The sequence below is a fragment of the Puma concolor genome, chromosome E3, assembly GCF_028749965.1.
Source record: "Puma concolor isolate L17-30 chromosome E3, mPumCon1.1.hap2, whole genome shotgun sequence".
Taxonomy (NCBI): Eukaryota; Metazoa; Chordata; class Mammalia; order Carnivora; family Felidae; genus Puma; species Puma concolor.
This window is the reverse complement of record NC_141682.1, coordinates 20,426,933-20,441,689: the sequence shown is the minus strand read 5'-3', so window position 1 is coordinate 20,441,689 and position 14,757 is coordinate 20,426,933. Positions and strand designations below refer to the sequence as shown.

The 14,757-nt window shown below is 52.6% G+C and overlaps 1 protein-coding gene and 1 long non-coding RNA gene across 2 annotated transcripts in view; one reads left to right on the top strand and one right to left on the bottom strand.

Annotated features, from left to right (window-relative positions):
* The window catches only part of KATNIP (katanin interacting protein), a 195,188-nt gene that overhangs the window by 139,168 nt on the left and 41,263 nt on the right, over positions 1–14,757 (top strand). Inside the window, exon 16 of the mRNA XM_086692622.1 lies at positions 2,780–2,917. Within this exon, the coding sequence (XP_086548748.1) occupies positions 2,780–2,917 (138 nt within the window). The remainder of the gene's footprint in view (positions 1–2,779; positions 2,918–14,757) is intronic.
* LOC147573038 (uncharacterized) lies at positions 7,086–9,966 on the bottom strand. The gene is made up of 2 exons (XR_015245606.1): positions 8,655–9,966; positions 7,086–8,409 (listed from the first exon to the last, which is right to left on the bottom strand). It is a non-coding gene; the product is annotated as an uncharacterized LOC147573038 (long non-coding RNA).

Sequence of the window (14,757 nt, the reverse complement as noted above, 5' to 3'; positions counted from 1 at the left end):
TGGTAACACACTCTTTATGAAATGCCTTTCCTCCCCTCCTCTTCCCCATGCTCCTTTGGTGTCCAGATAATCTCCTGACACTCAAATCCTTGACTCGGGGGTCTGCTTCTGAGAGAACACAAACTAAGACAGCATGAATAAATGGATTAAAATAGGTGTACATCCTTACTCCACCACTGAGGCAAGCCACACCCTTTGCTCCCTTGCTGAGCTGTGACGGGAGGGTTACAGCACTTGTCCCCTCCCAGGGCTTTGAGAGAACCCAGTGAGGTCACAGCAGCAGCAAGAGGGAACCCTGATTCTTGTTCTGCCGTCTCTGTTACTGCCTGTGATGGACAGGTGCAGCAGACGCTCGGCCTGCTGGCCTGGCATCCGGGGGTTCGCGCAGCGTGCCTCGGCCAGCCCTCAATGGCTTCCCATCAGCCTTCATCTCAGAGACTCTGTCTGCTAATGAGGCCCTGAGTTACCCGCAGGTTAATGTTCTTTGACTTTGAACACCATGATTCCCACTTAGTCCTCCTGTTATCCCTCCTGCTGACAGAAATGTGATGGGAAATCAATGGCAGTCCCCTCGCCCGTGTCTAAGGGTCAGCCTTCAGACTCTTCCTTTGTCAAGCAGCCACAGCGACCCAGTTTAGGCCCCAACTTGGGGAACGAATGAGATGCACCCGTTGGAAGCCGAAATGTTGTCTCCTGACCCCTTGCAGCTGCCCAGAGCACTAAAAGTTCTTGCAGAGCTTGAGAAACTTGGCCGGAATAAGTCAGAACCCCTTGAACCCCTCTCCCCCCTTAACAAAAGCAACCTCCTCCCTCCTGAAAGGCACCATTGTCATTGGAACAAGCCAGCTTTGTTCTCCCCCCCGCAGCTGGAGCCTGGGCCTCGCATCTCCTGGGGGGCAGCAAAACCCCAGCGTCGGCCAGTCTCCTCCCCTGGCTGTGTCAAGTAGACGGCCTGGTCCTGGTGACGAGTCTGCTGAGACCCTCTCAAATACACGGCGGTGCTCCGTTTAGGTGAAAGGGACAACTTCACTGGTATCAGAGATGTGGTGGTTATGTTGGCAGATGGGACTTACTGTAGCTGTCAGCCACTAGGTGGGGACCCTAGACTCAGTTGCCCGCAGGGGCCAGACAGGGGCATAACCTGGAAAGAGAAGTAGGTGTGAGACTAAAACTGTAAGCTGGGGTGCCTGGTTGGGTCACTTAAGCATCTGACTTCGGCTCAGGTCATGATCTCACGGTTCATGAGTTCCAGCCCTGCCTCGGGCTCCCCACTGTCAGCACAGAGCCCACTTCGGATCCTCTGCCCACCTCTCTCTCTCCCTGCCCCTCCCCAGCTCACTCACACACACTCTTTCCCTCTCTCTCTCAAAATTTAAAACAAAACAAAACAAAACTCTAAAACTGTAGGGAGCTGTGGGGACTGGGGTGCCCGAGAGCCCCAGCCGGCCCGGCCATGGGAGCTGTGCCCTAGGCCCCAGCCAGCAGCTGTTAGGGGCCCTGTGTTGCCCTGCGTCTTGCCTGTCCACACACTAGCTCTGGAGGGAAAGGCGAAATCTCCCCACCTTTAAATGTTGGCAACAGTGTTTTTGAATACTTCATGAGCCAAACGAAATAGCTAGGCAGGCCAGATGAGTTTATAGCCTCTTCTCTAGTTGCAATGAAAAGACAGCTATTAGGAGGTAAATTTCATTCATTCATTCATTCATTCATTCGACAAAGATTCTGTGGCATCTACCATGTGCCAGGGAACCGTGTGGAAACTCTACACAGACGCTTCCCTTGAGCTCACAGTCAAGTGTGTGGAGGGCTGACCTGGACTGGAAAACAGGTGGTTGTGGGACACTGAGTAAAATGCTAACCTTAGGCACTGCAAGGAACCCTAGGTGCCTGGAGGAGAGAGTGATGGTGACAGGGAAGGGGTGACTGTGGGCGTGACAGCACATTTGGGCTGAATTTCCCTGGGAGGGAGGGGCTGGAAGAGTATTGCAAACAGAGGCCCAGCCTGTGCAAAGGCACTGAGGCCGAGCCTGCAGGGGGCTGTTTGGGAGCAGCTGTGAGTTTTCTCGGGACAGAACGTAGAAGAGGTATCCAAAGAGACAGAACAGGAGGCAGCTGGGGCTGAGAAGAGTCCCCAGATTTGGCTTTTTCCACCTGCATCTAAAGCACCTGTGGCATGGAATTTTGTTGGTGCAAAATGCACATGGCAGCAGGGCTTCCTTGCTCCTCTGGCCTTGAGAGCGGCTTTGGCAGCCTCACCGGTGGGCGGAAACCACACTCTGGGGTCCCGAGGCCTGGAAACCCTGCCAGGGAACAGAGCAAATCCTGAGGCTCGGTGCCACAGCCCCGTCCCAGTGCCTGCACCGGTTTCTTTTCTTCCTTTTCTATTTTTTAAATGTTTTTAATTCTACAGGGTTTTTACAAAAGAAAACCAAAGGCTCTGTTTGCCAGGTTAATGAATAGCACAAGTGATGGCTCTTTTCCCAACCTCCCTTCCCCTCTCAGTCCCCATCCCCAGCCATCTCCCCAGAGCTGATTAGATCAATTAGAATAAAGCCCGCTGCATTTTAAATTCAGTCCGAATGGCAGAGCAGAGAGGCCCTCAAGCCAGCCTGTGCCAGGGATGAGTCAGTACCTGCTACAAAGTGCAGTCCGGGCGGCTGAGATCTAAGACTCCACCTCGGATTACGGAGAGGAGGCCTAGCCTCCTGCCCTCAGCTTGTTTACACTGGGGAGAGGCAGAAAATGGGCTAACGACTTCCCTCTCTTGCTGGTGTTTCAGAGCAAGAAAGACCCCTCCTTGTGGACGTGCCCCTTCCACCCGCCGCTCCAGCTCTTTTTTGTTATCCGCAACACGAGCCGCCTGCACGACTTTGATCTAGCCAAGATCAAGGTTTGGAATTACTGGACAGCTGATGGTGTAAGTAAGGGCCCCCGACTACTCCTTGGGCGTTTGACTGACGGAAGCACTTTAGCGCTGTCCAACAGCCTGAGTGCTGAAGTTGCAAAATGGGTACGCGGAGGCCCCACTGCGGCCCTTCCTGCCTGTTGCAGAATGCCTGGTGGTGCATTTCACACTGCATGGTTGGGGCCACCAGGAGCAGGGCCTCAGCTTGCAGGTGTGGCCGCCCTTTGCCGGAACTGGGGCTCAATGTTAATAGATAAGAAACAGACACACAGAGAGGTTGTGTGACATGCCCCAAGTCACACAGCAAGGAAGCGTCACAGTGAGAATTTGAACCCACGCAGTCAGACTCTGGGCCCGTTCACTTAGCCAGGGCTTCTCAGACCTTAATCTGCGATACCTTACCGGGACTCTTGCTAAAATGCAGGTTCCGATTCAGCGGGTCTGGAGCAGAGCCCAAGATTTTGCATTCACCTGTGCCAGTGTCCCTGGGGTGAGAACCCCACTCTGAACAGTGAGGCTCTTAACCTCTGTGCTCCTCTGTCCCCCCGGTTTCAGCATCCCTGCCCTCCTTTCTACCCCCACACCACCTCCTACCCCTGGGCACTTATGCTTTCTTTCTTCTCTGGGCTGTTTTTTCATGCTCTCGTTTGTATTTATTTCTTCATTCGACATTTATTGTTGAGCATATGTACCATCGGCCTTCCTGATCAGTTCGGAGGACATTGGTATCACAGACCTAGTCCCTGTCCAGGAGGTACTCCTGGTCTAAAAGCTGGCAGACAAGTAATTGTAAAAATAGGACGCAGTGTGCTGAAGGCCTTGATAGAGGTGACTGCAGGGTGCCCAGGGTTTCAAACAGAAAGCCCAGGAACTCAGCAGGGAACTCAGTGCGTGAGGAAGGACAAGACCCCCTCAGCCTGACTTGTTTCCCCTCTTATGACAGACATGGGGACAAGAATTGCTCTGCTCTCCCTTCCAACTTGTTCTCAGGGAAGCAATAATGCAAGGGAGATGAATGATGGAAACTGGTCCTCAGCTTCAATATTGTGAAAAGAGACGGCAGGGCATGGTGGGGAGTGTGGCGAACTGGTAAGCACATGCTTTAGGTAAAGGGAAGGCCACTTTTCAGCTTCAGTTAATGGCTGCTATATAGGAATGCCAGCCAGTGCTGCTAGGTCATCTGAACATTCCCAGGGAGTTGGGAATTTGGAATCTGATAGGAGCCTTTCTGGTTTGTAAATGTCAACAGCTAATTGAAATTCCTTTGAAACCACTCCACGGTCCAAAGCAAACTCATCGTTGGGCTGGAGTTGGCCTGTCTAGACTGTAGCCCCTGGAACGTGGAGGGAGCCTGCATCAGGCTGGGAGAGCTCAGGGAAGGGGCTTGGAACCCACAACTGAGCTGTGGCGGAGACAATAGCACAGAGCCAAGGTAGAAAAGAAGAAAGCGGGTCCCAGGTGGGGAGCCCCGCATGTGCAAAGGCACTGAGGTGTGGAAGGGTGCAGCCTCTGAACTGCTCTCGCTGTCCCCAGGCCCAGGCCTCCAGTCGGTCTCCAGCAGCCCCTGGGAGGTCTGATCATCATTCTTTCCTGCTTCACACCCTCAGAGGCTCCCCCTGTCCCAGAGGACCCAGGTCAAACCCCTTAGTGTGACTTCAGGGCCTCCTAATCCCTGTGCGCCAGGCCCTGTGTCTCCCATCAGCCCCTGCCCCTTGCTGGCTCCACACTCCGGAGTGTCAGCTGCTGTGACTCTCTACCACCCCACACGGCAGTTACCCTGTAGGCCCTGGACCCTCCCATCCGTCTCAGCTCGAAGTGCCCGCCTCTGCCGTAGATTCCTGGAAAACGAGACATCATTTTCTCCAGGAAGCTGGCCCTGACCCCTGGCCCTTATGCCACTTCTGGCCCTCATGAATATGTTCCATCATCCCCATACTGGGATTGACACCTGCCTCCCCCAGACCACCATGGGCACCTGGGGAGCAGGAGCTGTGCTGTCTCCACGTCAAGACCCTGCGAAGTAGAAATGCATGGTTGCCAGCTGAAGGAATGAGTTCATTCCCCAGAACCCACAAGCAGCTGTCTTACGCTTTTTGATATCCAGATGAGACACAGAGAATCAGAGTTCCGGGTGTTTGAGCAGGCTCATACGGAAGGTTAAAGCTGAGGATCAAGTCCAGGGGAGTCTGCCCCTCCTCCCTCCTTCCCATCCCCCCCATCCTGTACTTCTTCCTGCTAATTCTCTCAGCCACCCCCCCCACCCCCCCCCCCAGGCGTCCAGCTGTGTGCTTAGGGGCTGTCCTCCAGGCCCTAGCGGGACCCCCACCCCTGTGTAGCCGCGGACACTACCAGCAGGTAGGGCCATGCTCTCTCCTCTTGGGCGCTTCCTGGCAGGTGGTCGTCAGCATCTTCTGGAATGAGTAATGGAACAGTGCTGACTGCCCAAGCCCGTGCCCTGTGGCTCAGCCCTGTCATTGACTATACGTCTCAGGCCAAGAAAAGCGGATTTGATGTGCTGGATTACAAAGCAGATAAGCTTCATCCCTTTTGGCCGCGGCCCGCCTCTCTTCTTGAACCTGCACTCAGGCTTCCCTGTGTGCGAAGAATAAAAAAGAGGAGCAGGACGTCAGGGTGTCGTTGCGGGTGCTTTGGGGAGCCTCGGCTGCGGGGATTAGAGTCCTGAGGAGGTATCTCTACACGCAGAGTGGAGTGCGGAGGACTGCAGTCCCTGACAGGGGTGCTGCTTATGTAACGCACACCCGTCTGTTGCCAGAATTTACCGGGGGCAGAAAGCGCAAACAAATGCAGCGGCAGGTTGGTTTGATTTAATATTCTCCGGAGAATGCTATTACTGTGTGTTTTAGAGGAGATAAACTGAGACTTTATAGGAAATATAGCTCAGCCTGGTAGACACGGCTTGTTAATACAGTGTTTTGTGTACGGGAATCCAAGGAAGAAAAGTTAAATGGGGGGAGCTAATCCAACCAAGGCGTATTGAGAACATAAGACGAGAAGGTGCTAGAAAAAGGAAGTCTCTCTTATTGCAAAATATGCCGCCCGTTAAATCCCCAGGCTAACTTTTCTGGGCTCCTCTCCCCCTCATCAGGTGAGGCGGTGGGTGTGGGCTGGCCCCGAGGGGAGGGACTTCAGGGGAAGGGAAGACACAGGGGCTGGAATCCGTCCACACAGGCAAACAGAAGGCAGCACACAGATGTCTGTCCTTGTCACAGCTGCCGTTTATCCAGTGCCGCGTCCATCAGGCGGGCGTGAGGCACCCAAATAACACCAATAACTGAGCGAATGAATCATCTCGACTGACCCCCAGTAATCCTACAAGGTGGTGTCAGCCTTGGAGGTGAAGAAGCTGGGGCTTAGAGTAGCGAGCTCCTAGGGGGCAGGTAGACTGTGTCTTTTTTACCGGCTCTGCTTGGCAATGGCTGCCTGGAGTGCTGTCTTGGGAAGGATCTGGAACCTTCCTTCTGATTCAAAAAGAAGAGGGTGTGTGATTGATCAGTGATGTCGGCCTCGGGCTCAGGAGGAGGATGTGATAATACGTCTGTCACGTTTTTTGATACTTGTCAGATTCCACGACTTGGCCCAGCTAGTGGCTTGCAGGGGACACGGTGGAGAGGGGAGCGTGAGAGGTGTTGGTTTTTCTGTTTTTTTTTCTCAGCACCGCCCCCACCCCTGCAGAAGAGAGGCGGAAGGAACCAGAAGTCTCCCTTACTCTCGTGTGTAGTAACCCATCCAAAAAGTGGGCTTTCAGCCGCTCCCCAGGGTCTGTGTTTCCCTTTGTAACAAGCCTGTTAGTTATCTGCTATCTGGTGGCACCCTTCAGGAACGACAGGCACGTTGTCACCATCTTCGCCCACACCATAACCGGTGCCGATGCCACTTCCATTTGGTCACAACAGCGAGTGAGGCAGGACGGACCCCCAGGGGTGTATTTCATACACAGAAAAGCTGCTCCTTGGATAGTTTATGAATGAATGGATGTCAGAGTTCCCCAGTGGTGTGACTGTGTGATATGCTATGGCCGTCTAAGCCCCTGCTGCCCCAGAGAACTTTCTACAATGATATCAACGCTCTGTGTCTGCCCCGGCCGGTTCAGTAACCCCCAAGCCACAGGTGGCTGTTGAGAACTTGCAGTGTGGCCAGTAACTAAGAAACTGCATTTTATTTTATTTATTTATTTATTTATAATTTTTTTTAAACGTTTATTTATTTTTGAGACAGAGCGAGAGACAGAGTGCAAGAGGGGGAGGGGCAGACAGAGGGAAACGCAGACTCTGAAGCGGGCTCCAGGCTCTGAGCTGTCAGCACGGAGCCTGATGCGGGGCTTGAACTCATGAACCGTGAGATCATGACCTGAGCCGAAGTCGGTCACTTAACCAACTGAGCCTCTCAGGCGCCCCTTATTTATTTATTTTTAATTGAGGTGTAATTGACATATAAGACTGTATTCGTTTTAGGGGTACAGGCTTTGAGATAGGTACATATTGCAAATAATCACTAAATAATAAACGAAACTAAATAATCAGTTTAGTTAACGTCCACCAGCTCACATAGTTACAAAAATTTTTTTTCTCATGATGAGAACTTTTAAGATCAACTTTCTTAGGCACTTTCAAATTTACGATACAGTATTGTTAACTACCGTCACCATGCTGTATGTTACATCCCCAGGACTTTTTTATCTTGTACCTGGAAGTTTGTGCCTTTTGGTGCTTCTCCCCCCTTATCACCACCTCCCACTTCCTGCCTCTGGCAACCACCAGTCTGTTCTCTGGATCTATGTGTTCAGGTTTGTTTGTTTGCTTTTTAACATTTATTAATTTTTGAGAGACAGAGGCTGAGCACAAGCAGGGGTGGGGCAGAGAGAGAGAGGGGGACACGGCATCCGAAGCAGGCTCCAGTCTCCGCGCTGTCAGCACAGAGCCCAACGGGGGGCTCGAACCCACAGACCACGAGATCGTGATCTGAGCCGAAGTCGGAGGCTTAACCGACTGAGCCACCCAGGCACCCCTGCGTTCGGGTTTTTTTTAAGCCGCACGTGTAAGTGGGATGATGCAATATTTGCCTTTCTCTGTCTGACTTATTTCACTTAGCGCAGTGCACTCAAGGTCCATCCGTTTGCAAACGGCGAGGTTTCATCTTTTATGGCTGGGTAATATTCCACTGTGTGTATGTGCCACAACTTCCTCGTCCATTCCCCTGTCCGTGGACGCGTGGGTTGTTTCCGTGTCTTGGCTGCTGTAAGTAATGCTGAGGTGAACATGGGGGTACCCGTATCTTTTCGAGCTAGTGATTGCCTTTCATGCGGATAAATCCCCAGATGCAGAACGGCTGAATCACGTGGAAGTCCTGCTCTTCCTTCTGGGGGGAGCCTCCATACTGTTCCCCACAGTGGCTGCTCCGTGTCACGGACCCACCAACGGTGCGCAGGGTTCCCTTGTCTCTGCATTCTTGCCCACGCTTATCTCTTACGAGAAGCTGCATCTTACCTTTTTTTTTTTTTTTTAAATTTTTTTTTTTAATGTTTATTTATTTTTGAGACAGAGAGAGACAGAGCATGAACGGGGGAGGGGCAGAGAGAGAGGGAGACACAGAATCGGAAACAGGCTCCAGGCTCTGAGCCATCAGCCCAGAGCCTGACGCGGGGCTCGAACTCACGGACTGCGAGATCGTGACCTGGCTGAAGTCGGACGCTTAATCGACTGCGCCACCCAGGCGCCCCGCTGCATCTTACCTTTAATTTGACTGCAACGCCAGCCGCCATCTGTGGCTGGTGACCATGTGTGGCACTGCACGGATCTTGGCACTCAGGGTGCCGTGCTGAACAAACAGACAAGGCCCTGTCCACACAGCCCTGTCCCTTCTCGTGGGGAAGGGCAACAGACAAGGATATAAACGAATAATGTAATTTCAGGTAGCGCTAAGTGTCCTGAAGACGATGTAATAGGGCCGTGGGAGAGGGGCATGGGGAGAAGGAGGCAGGGCTGCTTTGAGTAGCGAGAGACCTTCCATGAGAGGCTAGAGCCGGAGCAAAGGCCCTGAGGCAGGAGCATGCTTAGCACTTCTAGGATAGGAGTCTAGGCTGCGGCTGGGGATACTGAACAAAGGAGAGGGTAAGGGGAGGTCCCTGAGATGGGTGGGAACCAGGTCGCGTGGGCCTCCCTGGCTCAGATCTTAAGCCCGGAGAGGCAGAATATAGAGAAGTGGTCAGAGCCCAGGCACCAGAGCCAGCCCAGCTGGGGCAAGTCCTGGCTCCTCCTCTTCCGCCTCTTCCTGGCTGTGTGACCTTGGGCATGTTGCTCTGCATCTCTGTGCCTCCGTTTCTTCATCCATAAAACTGGGTAATTATTCTTCAGTTAATACATATAAAGCTCTCAGAATGACCCCTGGGCTCTGTGAGTCTTATACAAGTGTTAGCAGTTGGCGTTGTGATTGGAGGGTTTTGAGCCAGGGGTCATAGAATATGAGGAATTTAAAAGATGACTCCGGCCGCTGTTTGGGGAGTGGCTTAGAGGGAACAGGGAGCCCCCACAGGAGGCTTCTAGCATCGTCTAGCTAAGGGTCATGGTGGCTTGGATGAGGGGTCTGGTGCTTATGGGGTGCCCCACGGGGAGACTCGCTTCATCCCAGGACAACGTTTGCATTTCCAACAAGGCCTTTGTTTGGGGCAGGAGGGAGAATTTTCAAACAAACCTGGAAGGAAAGAGATGAGCTCAAACAACCCACGTACCCCTCACCTGCTCCCGTGGTGATCGGCATCCCGCCCTTCTGGTTTCATTTACTTCCCACCACATGGATTGTGGCTCTCATACCATTCCACTCATCAGTTCTTCAGTGCGCATCTCTAACAGATAAGGAGTTTGTTTTTATGCAACTCCAATGCCACTGTCATACCTGGCGGTAATTGGTTATTGTGCGCCACAGCCCGGTTCGTGTTCAGGTATCCCTAATTGTCTCAATTTATTTATTTATTTTTAGTGTACATCCAAATTAGTTAGCATAGAGTGCAACAATGATTTCAGGAGTAGATTCCTTAGTGCCCCTTACCCGTTCAGCCCATCCCCCCTCCCACAACCCCTCCAGCAACCCTCAGTTTGTTCTCCATATTTAAGAGTCTCTTCTGTTTTGTCCCCCTCCAGTTTTCATATTATTTTTGCTTCCCTTCCCTTATGTTCATCTGTTCTGTGTCTTAAAGTCCTCATATGAGTGAAGTCATATGATATTTGTCTTTCTCTTAGCATAATACACTCTCTTAAGTGAAATACAATTTCGCTTAGCATAATACACTCTAGTTCCATCCACGTAGTCGCAAATGGCAAGATTTCATTCTTTTGGATTGCCGAGTAATACTCCGTTGTATGTATATACCACATCTTTATCCATTCATCCACCGATGGACATTTGGGCTCTTTCCATACTTTGGCTATTGTTGATAGTGCTGCTATAAACATGGGGGTGCATGTGCCCCTTCGAAACAGCATCCCTGTATCCCTTGGATAAATGCCTAGTAGTGCCATTGCTGGGTCATAGGGTAGTTCTGTTTTCAATTTTTTGAGGAACCTCCATACTGTTTTCCAGAGTGGCTGCACCAGTCTGCGTTCCCACCAGCAATGCAAAAAAGATGCTCTTTCTCTGCATCCTCGCCAACATCTGTTGTTGCCTGAGTTGTTCATGTTAGCCATTCTGACAGGTGTGAGGTGGTATCTCATTGTGGTTTTGATTTGTATTTCCCGGATGATGAGTGATGTTGAGCATCTTTTCATGCGTCAGTTGGCCATCTGGATGTCTTCTTTGGAGAAGTGTCTATTCATGTCTTTTGCCCATTTCTTCACCGGGTTATTTGTTTTTTGGGTGTTGAGTTTGAGAAGTTCCTTATAGATTTTGGATACTAACCCTTTATCTGATATGTCATTTGCAACTATCTTCTCCCATTCTGTCGGTTCCCTTTTAGTTTTGCTGATGGTTTCCTTCACTGTGCAGAAGCTTTTTACTTTGATGAGGTCCCAGTAGTTCATTTTTGCTTTTGTTTCCCTTGCCTCCGGAGGCGTGTTGAGTAAGAAGTTGCTGCGGGCAAGATCAAAGAGGTTTTGGCCTGCTTTCTCCTCGAGGATTTTGATGGCTTCCTGTCTTGCATTGAGGTCTTTCATCCATTTTGAGTTTATTTTTGTGTCTGGGGTAAGAAAGTGGTCCAGGTTCATTCTTCCGCATGTCGCCGTCTGGTGTTCCCAGCACCATTTGCTGAAGAGACTGTCTTTATTCCATTGGATGTTCTTTCCTGCTTTGTCAAAGATGAGTTGGCCATATGTTTGTGGGTCCATTTCTGGGTTTTCTATCCTGTTCCATTGATCAGAGTGTCTGTGTTTGTGCCATAAAAATTGGGATTTTAAAAAATGATTATTTATTTTTGTTAGAATGCAGGCAGGGGAGGGGCAGAGAGGATGGGGGGGACAGAGGATCCGAAGCAGGCTCCACGCCGACAGCAGCGAGCCCGATGATGGGCTCAAACCCACAAACCCCAAGATCACGACCTGAGCCGAAGTCAGATGCTCAACCAACTGAGACACCCAGGTGCCCCCCAAATTGTTTTTTTTTATAGTTGCTTTGTTTGGATTAAGACCAAACGTGGCAGTAGCTTTGAAGTCAAAGGTGCAACTGAGGTACAGCCGAGTCTGAGCGACCTGGTGGCTGTGCCCCATGGCAGGGTCTGGGCAGCCTCCAGCCTGGGGAGCACCATGCATCTTAGTAGGGTGGCTGGTGGGAAGGGGACCGACCCAGGTGCGTGACCTCGGGCTTGGTCTAGGCCACTGTCAGTCACCAGAGGGTGCTGAAATCTGGGAGCCGAGTCCACACTCAGGAGGTTAGGGGCATGGTAACCTTGAGAGCCCCAGGAGTCCTGGGTCTGAAACAGGCCCCCAGCCTGCAGGGGCAGGAGAGGCAAGCAGAGAATTCAGCCTTCGGAAAGGGGGCCCAACAAGGTGTTCAGGATCCAAGCAGCAGGTTGGGGATTCAGGACCAGACGACCTCCCAGCAGGGAGGAGTGCACAGATGTAGAACCAGGACGGAAGCCGAGACCCCTGCCCTGGGCTGTGCGGACTGTAGTGGGAACAGGTGGTAGCTGGGCTAGACAGATGTCTGAGTAGGGGAGGGCTGCCCGCAGGCAGGTGCCGGTCTCAGTAAATCCTGGGCCCCCTAGGGGTTGGGGCTCCCCCTCCCACCTCCTGCCTGCCTTGACCAGCATTGACTGAGTAGCTGAGCCTACTGATTAAAGTTCTCAGTCCCAGAGATAGAGTATCAGTCAGGATTCTCTTGGTAGCAAAGAACAGAAAACCTAATTAAAACGGACGTAAGCACAGGGTGACTCAGTTGGTTGAGCATCTGACTCTTGATTTTGGCTCAGGTCATGATCTCATGGTTTGTGCGTTCGATCCCTGCATCAGGCTCCATGCTGACAGTGCTAGAGCCTGCTTGGGATTCTCTCTCTCTGCCCCTCCCCTGCTCACACGCTCCTGCACTCTCTTTCTCTCTGAAAATAAATAAATAAACTTAAAAAAAAAAAAACTGACATAAGCACAAAAGAGAGTTCATCAGCTCTTGTAACAAGAGAGTATAGGGAATCTGGCTTCAGGCATGGCAGGATCTAGGAGTTCACATGATGTGGTCCAGAATCTACCTCCCTCTACCATGCATCTCTCCTTTCCTCTATGTTGGCTTCATCCTCAGTCTCCAAGGGGTGGCACTTAATGGTGTCAGACTCCTTATTACATCAGCCCTTGCAGAGATTGTCCTCCTGAGAGGCCCAGATCTAGGACACGCCGGCCAGGCAACCTGGGGTGGGGTTCACGTTATCCCTCTGAAGAGAGGTTGGGGGAAGGACGGATGCCTGGTGGAAAACTGAGGTACTCTCTCCACGAGAAGGGAACACGTAGGAAATGATATCCAAACGAGGTCTTTTTGCTTTTTCTCCAAGAACACAGAAGTCACGTGCCGTCGGACAAATTCATCGGCTCCCAGATCTAAACCTTCCCCAAAGCTTAACTTCTGAACCAAGCTTCCTTTCATCCTGGCCCCCAGACGCTTGTCTTTGGCATTTCTGCCCAGCAGTCCACGGACCCTCCCAACTCCGCATCCCCGAGCCCAGGCTGGTCTGTCCCAGCCGGTCTGGTCCCCTGTTCCCTCTTGCGGCCTCCCACCCCTGAGTCCTCCTCTTCTCCCTCTGCCCCTCGCTGGGCATCCCTAAGTCCTGCTATTTCTGTGGCCAAAACCTGTCTCCTTCAGGACCCAGCTGCTCCTGCGGCCCGCAGACCCCCGAGCGAGACGCCCCCCATCTCCCTCTCTACTTGCTTAGCCTCTCAGCCCTTAGCCTCATCAGCAGGGGCTTATCGATCGCCCACACTCCGCTGTTGTGCTGGGGCCAGGAATCAGATGCACTGTCTACGCCTAGCTCACACCCAGCGGCATCAGAAACGAACCACAGTTCAACGAGGCCAGTGCGGTGACATGGGATGAGTTGGGGCATGAGCCGGGGACCTCGCAGCTGCAGGAAGCCTCCAGGGAGAGTGGCACAGCCCCCTGCCGTGACCCCTCCCTGGTCCATCCTGGGAAGAAGGCCACCACGGAGGCCGTGTCCCCGGCCAACCACAGGCCGCTCGCAGACAGATTTCAGCCGGCTCCCAACGGCCTTTGCAAAATTCTTTGCGTTGCCAACTTTGAAAAATTGGGCGTTTTTACATGAAAATGGGGATTTTCGACTTTTATTGAGAAAGGAAGCTGTGGCGACCCCAGGCCACATCCGCACCTGGGAGCTGTGGCAGAGCTCCATCACGGCGCCACCGTCCTCCCCGTCCCTGCTAGTCTCCCCGGCACAGTGACACGGGCATCACACCATGTCGCCCCTCCCACGTGCGATGCTCCCCCGGACCCTGCACGCATGTGCGTGCGTGTGTGTTGCGGACCTCCCCCGCTCCCAGCCCCCCAGACCGGCCCCTCTGGCTCTTCCGTCCTTGTCCAACTCTTCTCTCCCTCTGGTCTCCATAACACTGTCCTCTTCACTATGCCTTTGCTCCTGCTGTTCCCACAACCTGGAGTGCCTAGCCCATCTTATTTAAAAAAAAAATTTTGTTTAACGTTTATCCATTTTTGAGAGAGATCGAGTGCAAGTCAGGGAGGGGCAGAGAAAGAGGGAGACACAGAATCCAAAAGAGGCGCCAGGTTCTGAGTTGTCAGCACAGAACCCGACACGGGGCTCGAACTCACCAACCGCGAGATCATCGCCTGAGCTGAAGTCAGACGCTTAACCCACGAGGCCATCCAGCCTGTCTTATCACAGACCCCGCCTTTCGGGGACGTCAGGGTCCTTGTGTCTTCACACACAAGCCTCCTGCGCGCCTCTAGCCTGCCCCCGGCCTCTTCTAGCATCTCCGGCCGCACCCTTCCAGGCACCAAGTCACATGCTTCCCCAGGTGTTCCTCAGTTTGCTGAGGCTCCGATATCCCCAGCTTGTGCCCCCTGGTCAAATCCGCCCCGCAGGGGGTTGTACAGCTTGTGGACCACTTGACGACATTTGAAAATTGGCTCTGGGTGAACTGGCCACATTGCCCGTGTGCCTCGGCCCAGAGGTAGGGGAGTCCTGACCTGAGACAGGGAGAGTGATGCTAAGCCCCACGCCAGAGTGGATGGGACTCTTCCTGTGCCTGCTGCCAGCCTCTGCCTGGAACAAGGGGAGCAGGGAGTCTCCCGGCCATGTTAGCCCTGAGTAGCAGCCTTGGCAGGTACATACATCCGGGGCGGTAGAACGGGTACAAGACCATGATGGCAGCTTACATTTCGTGAGCACGTAC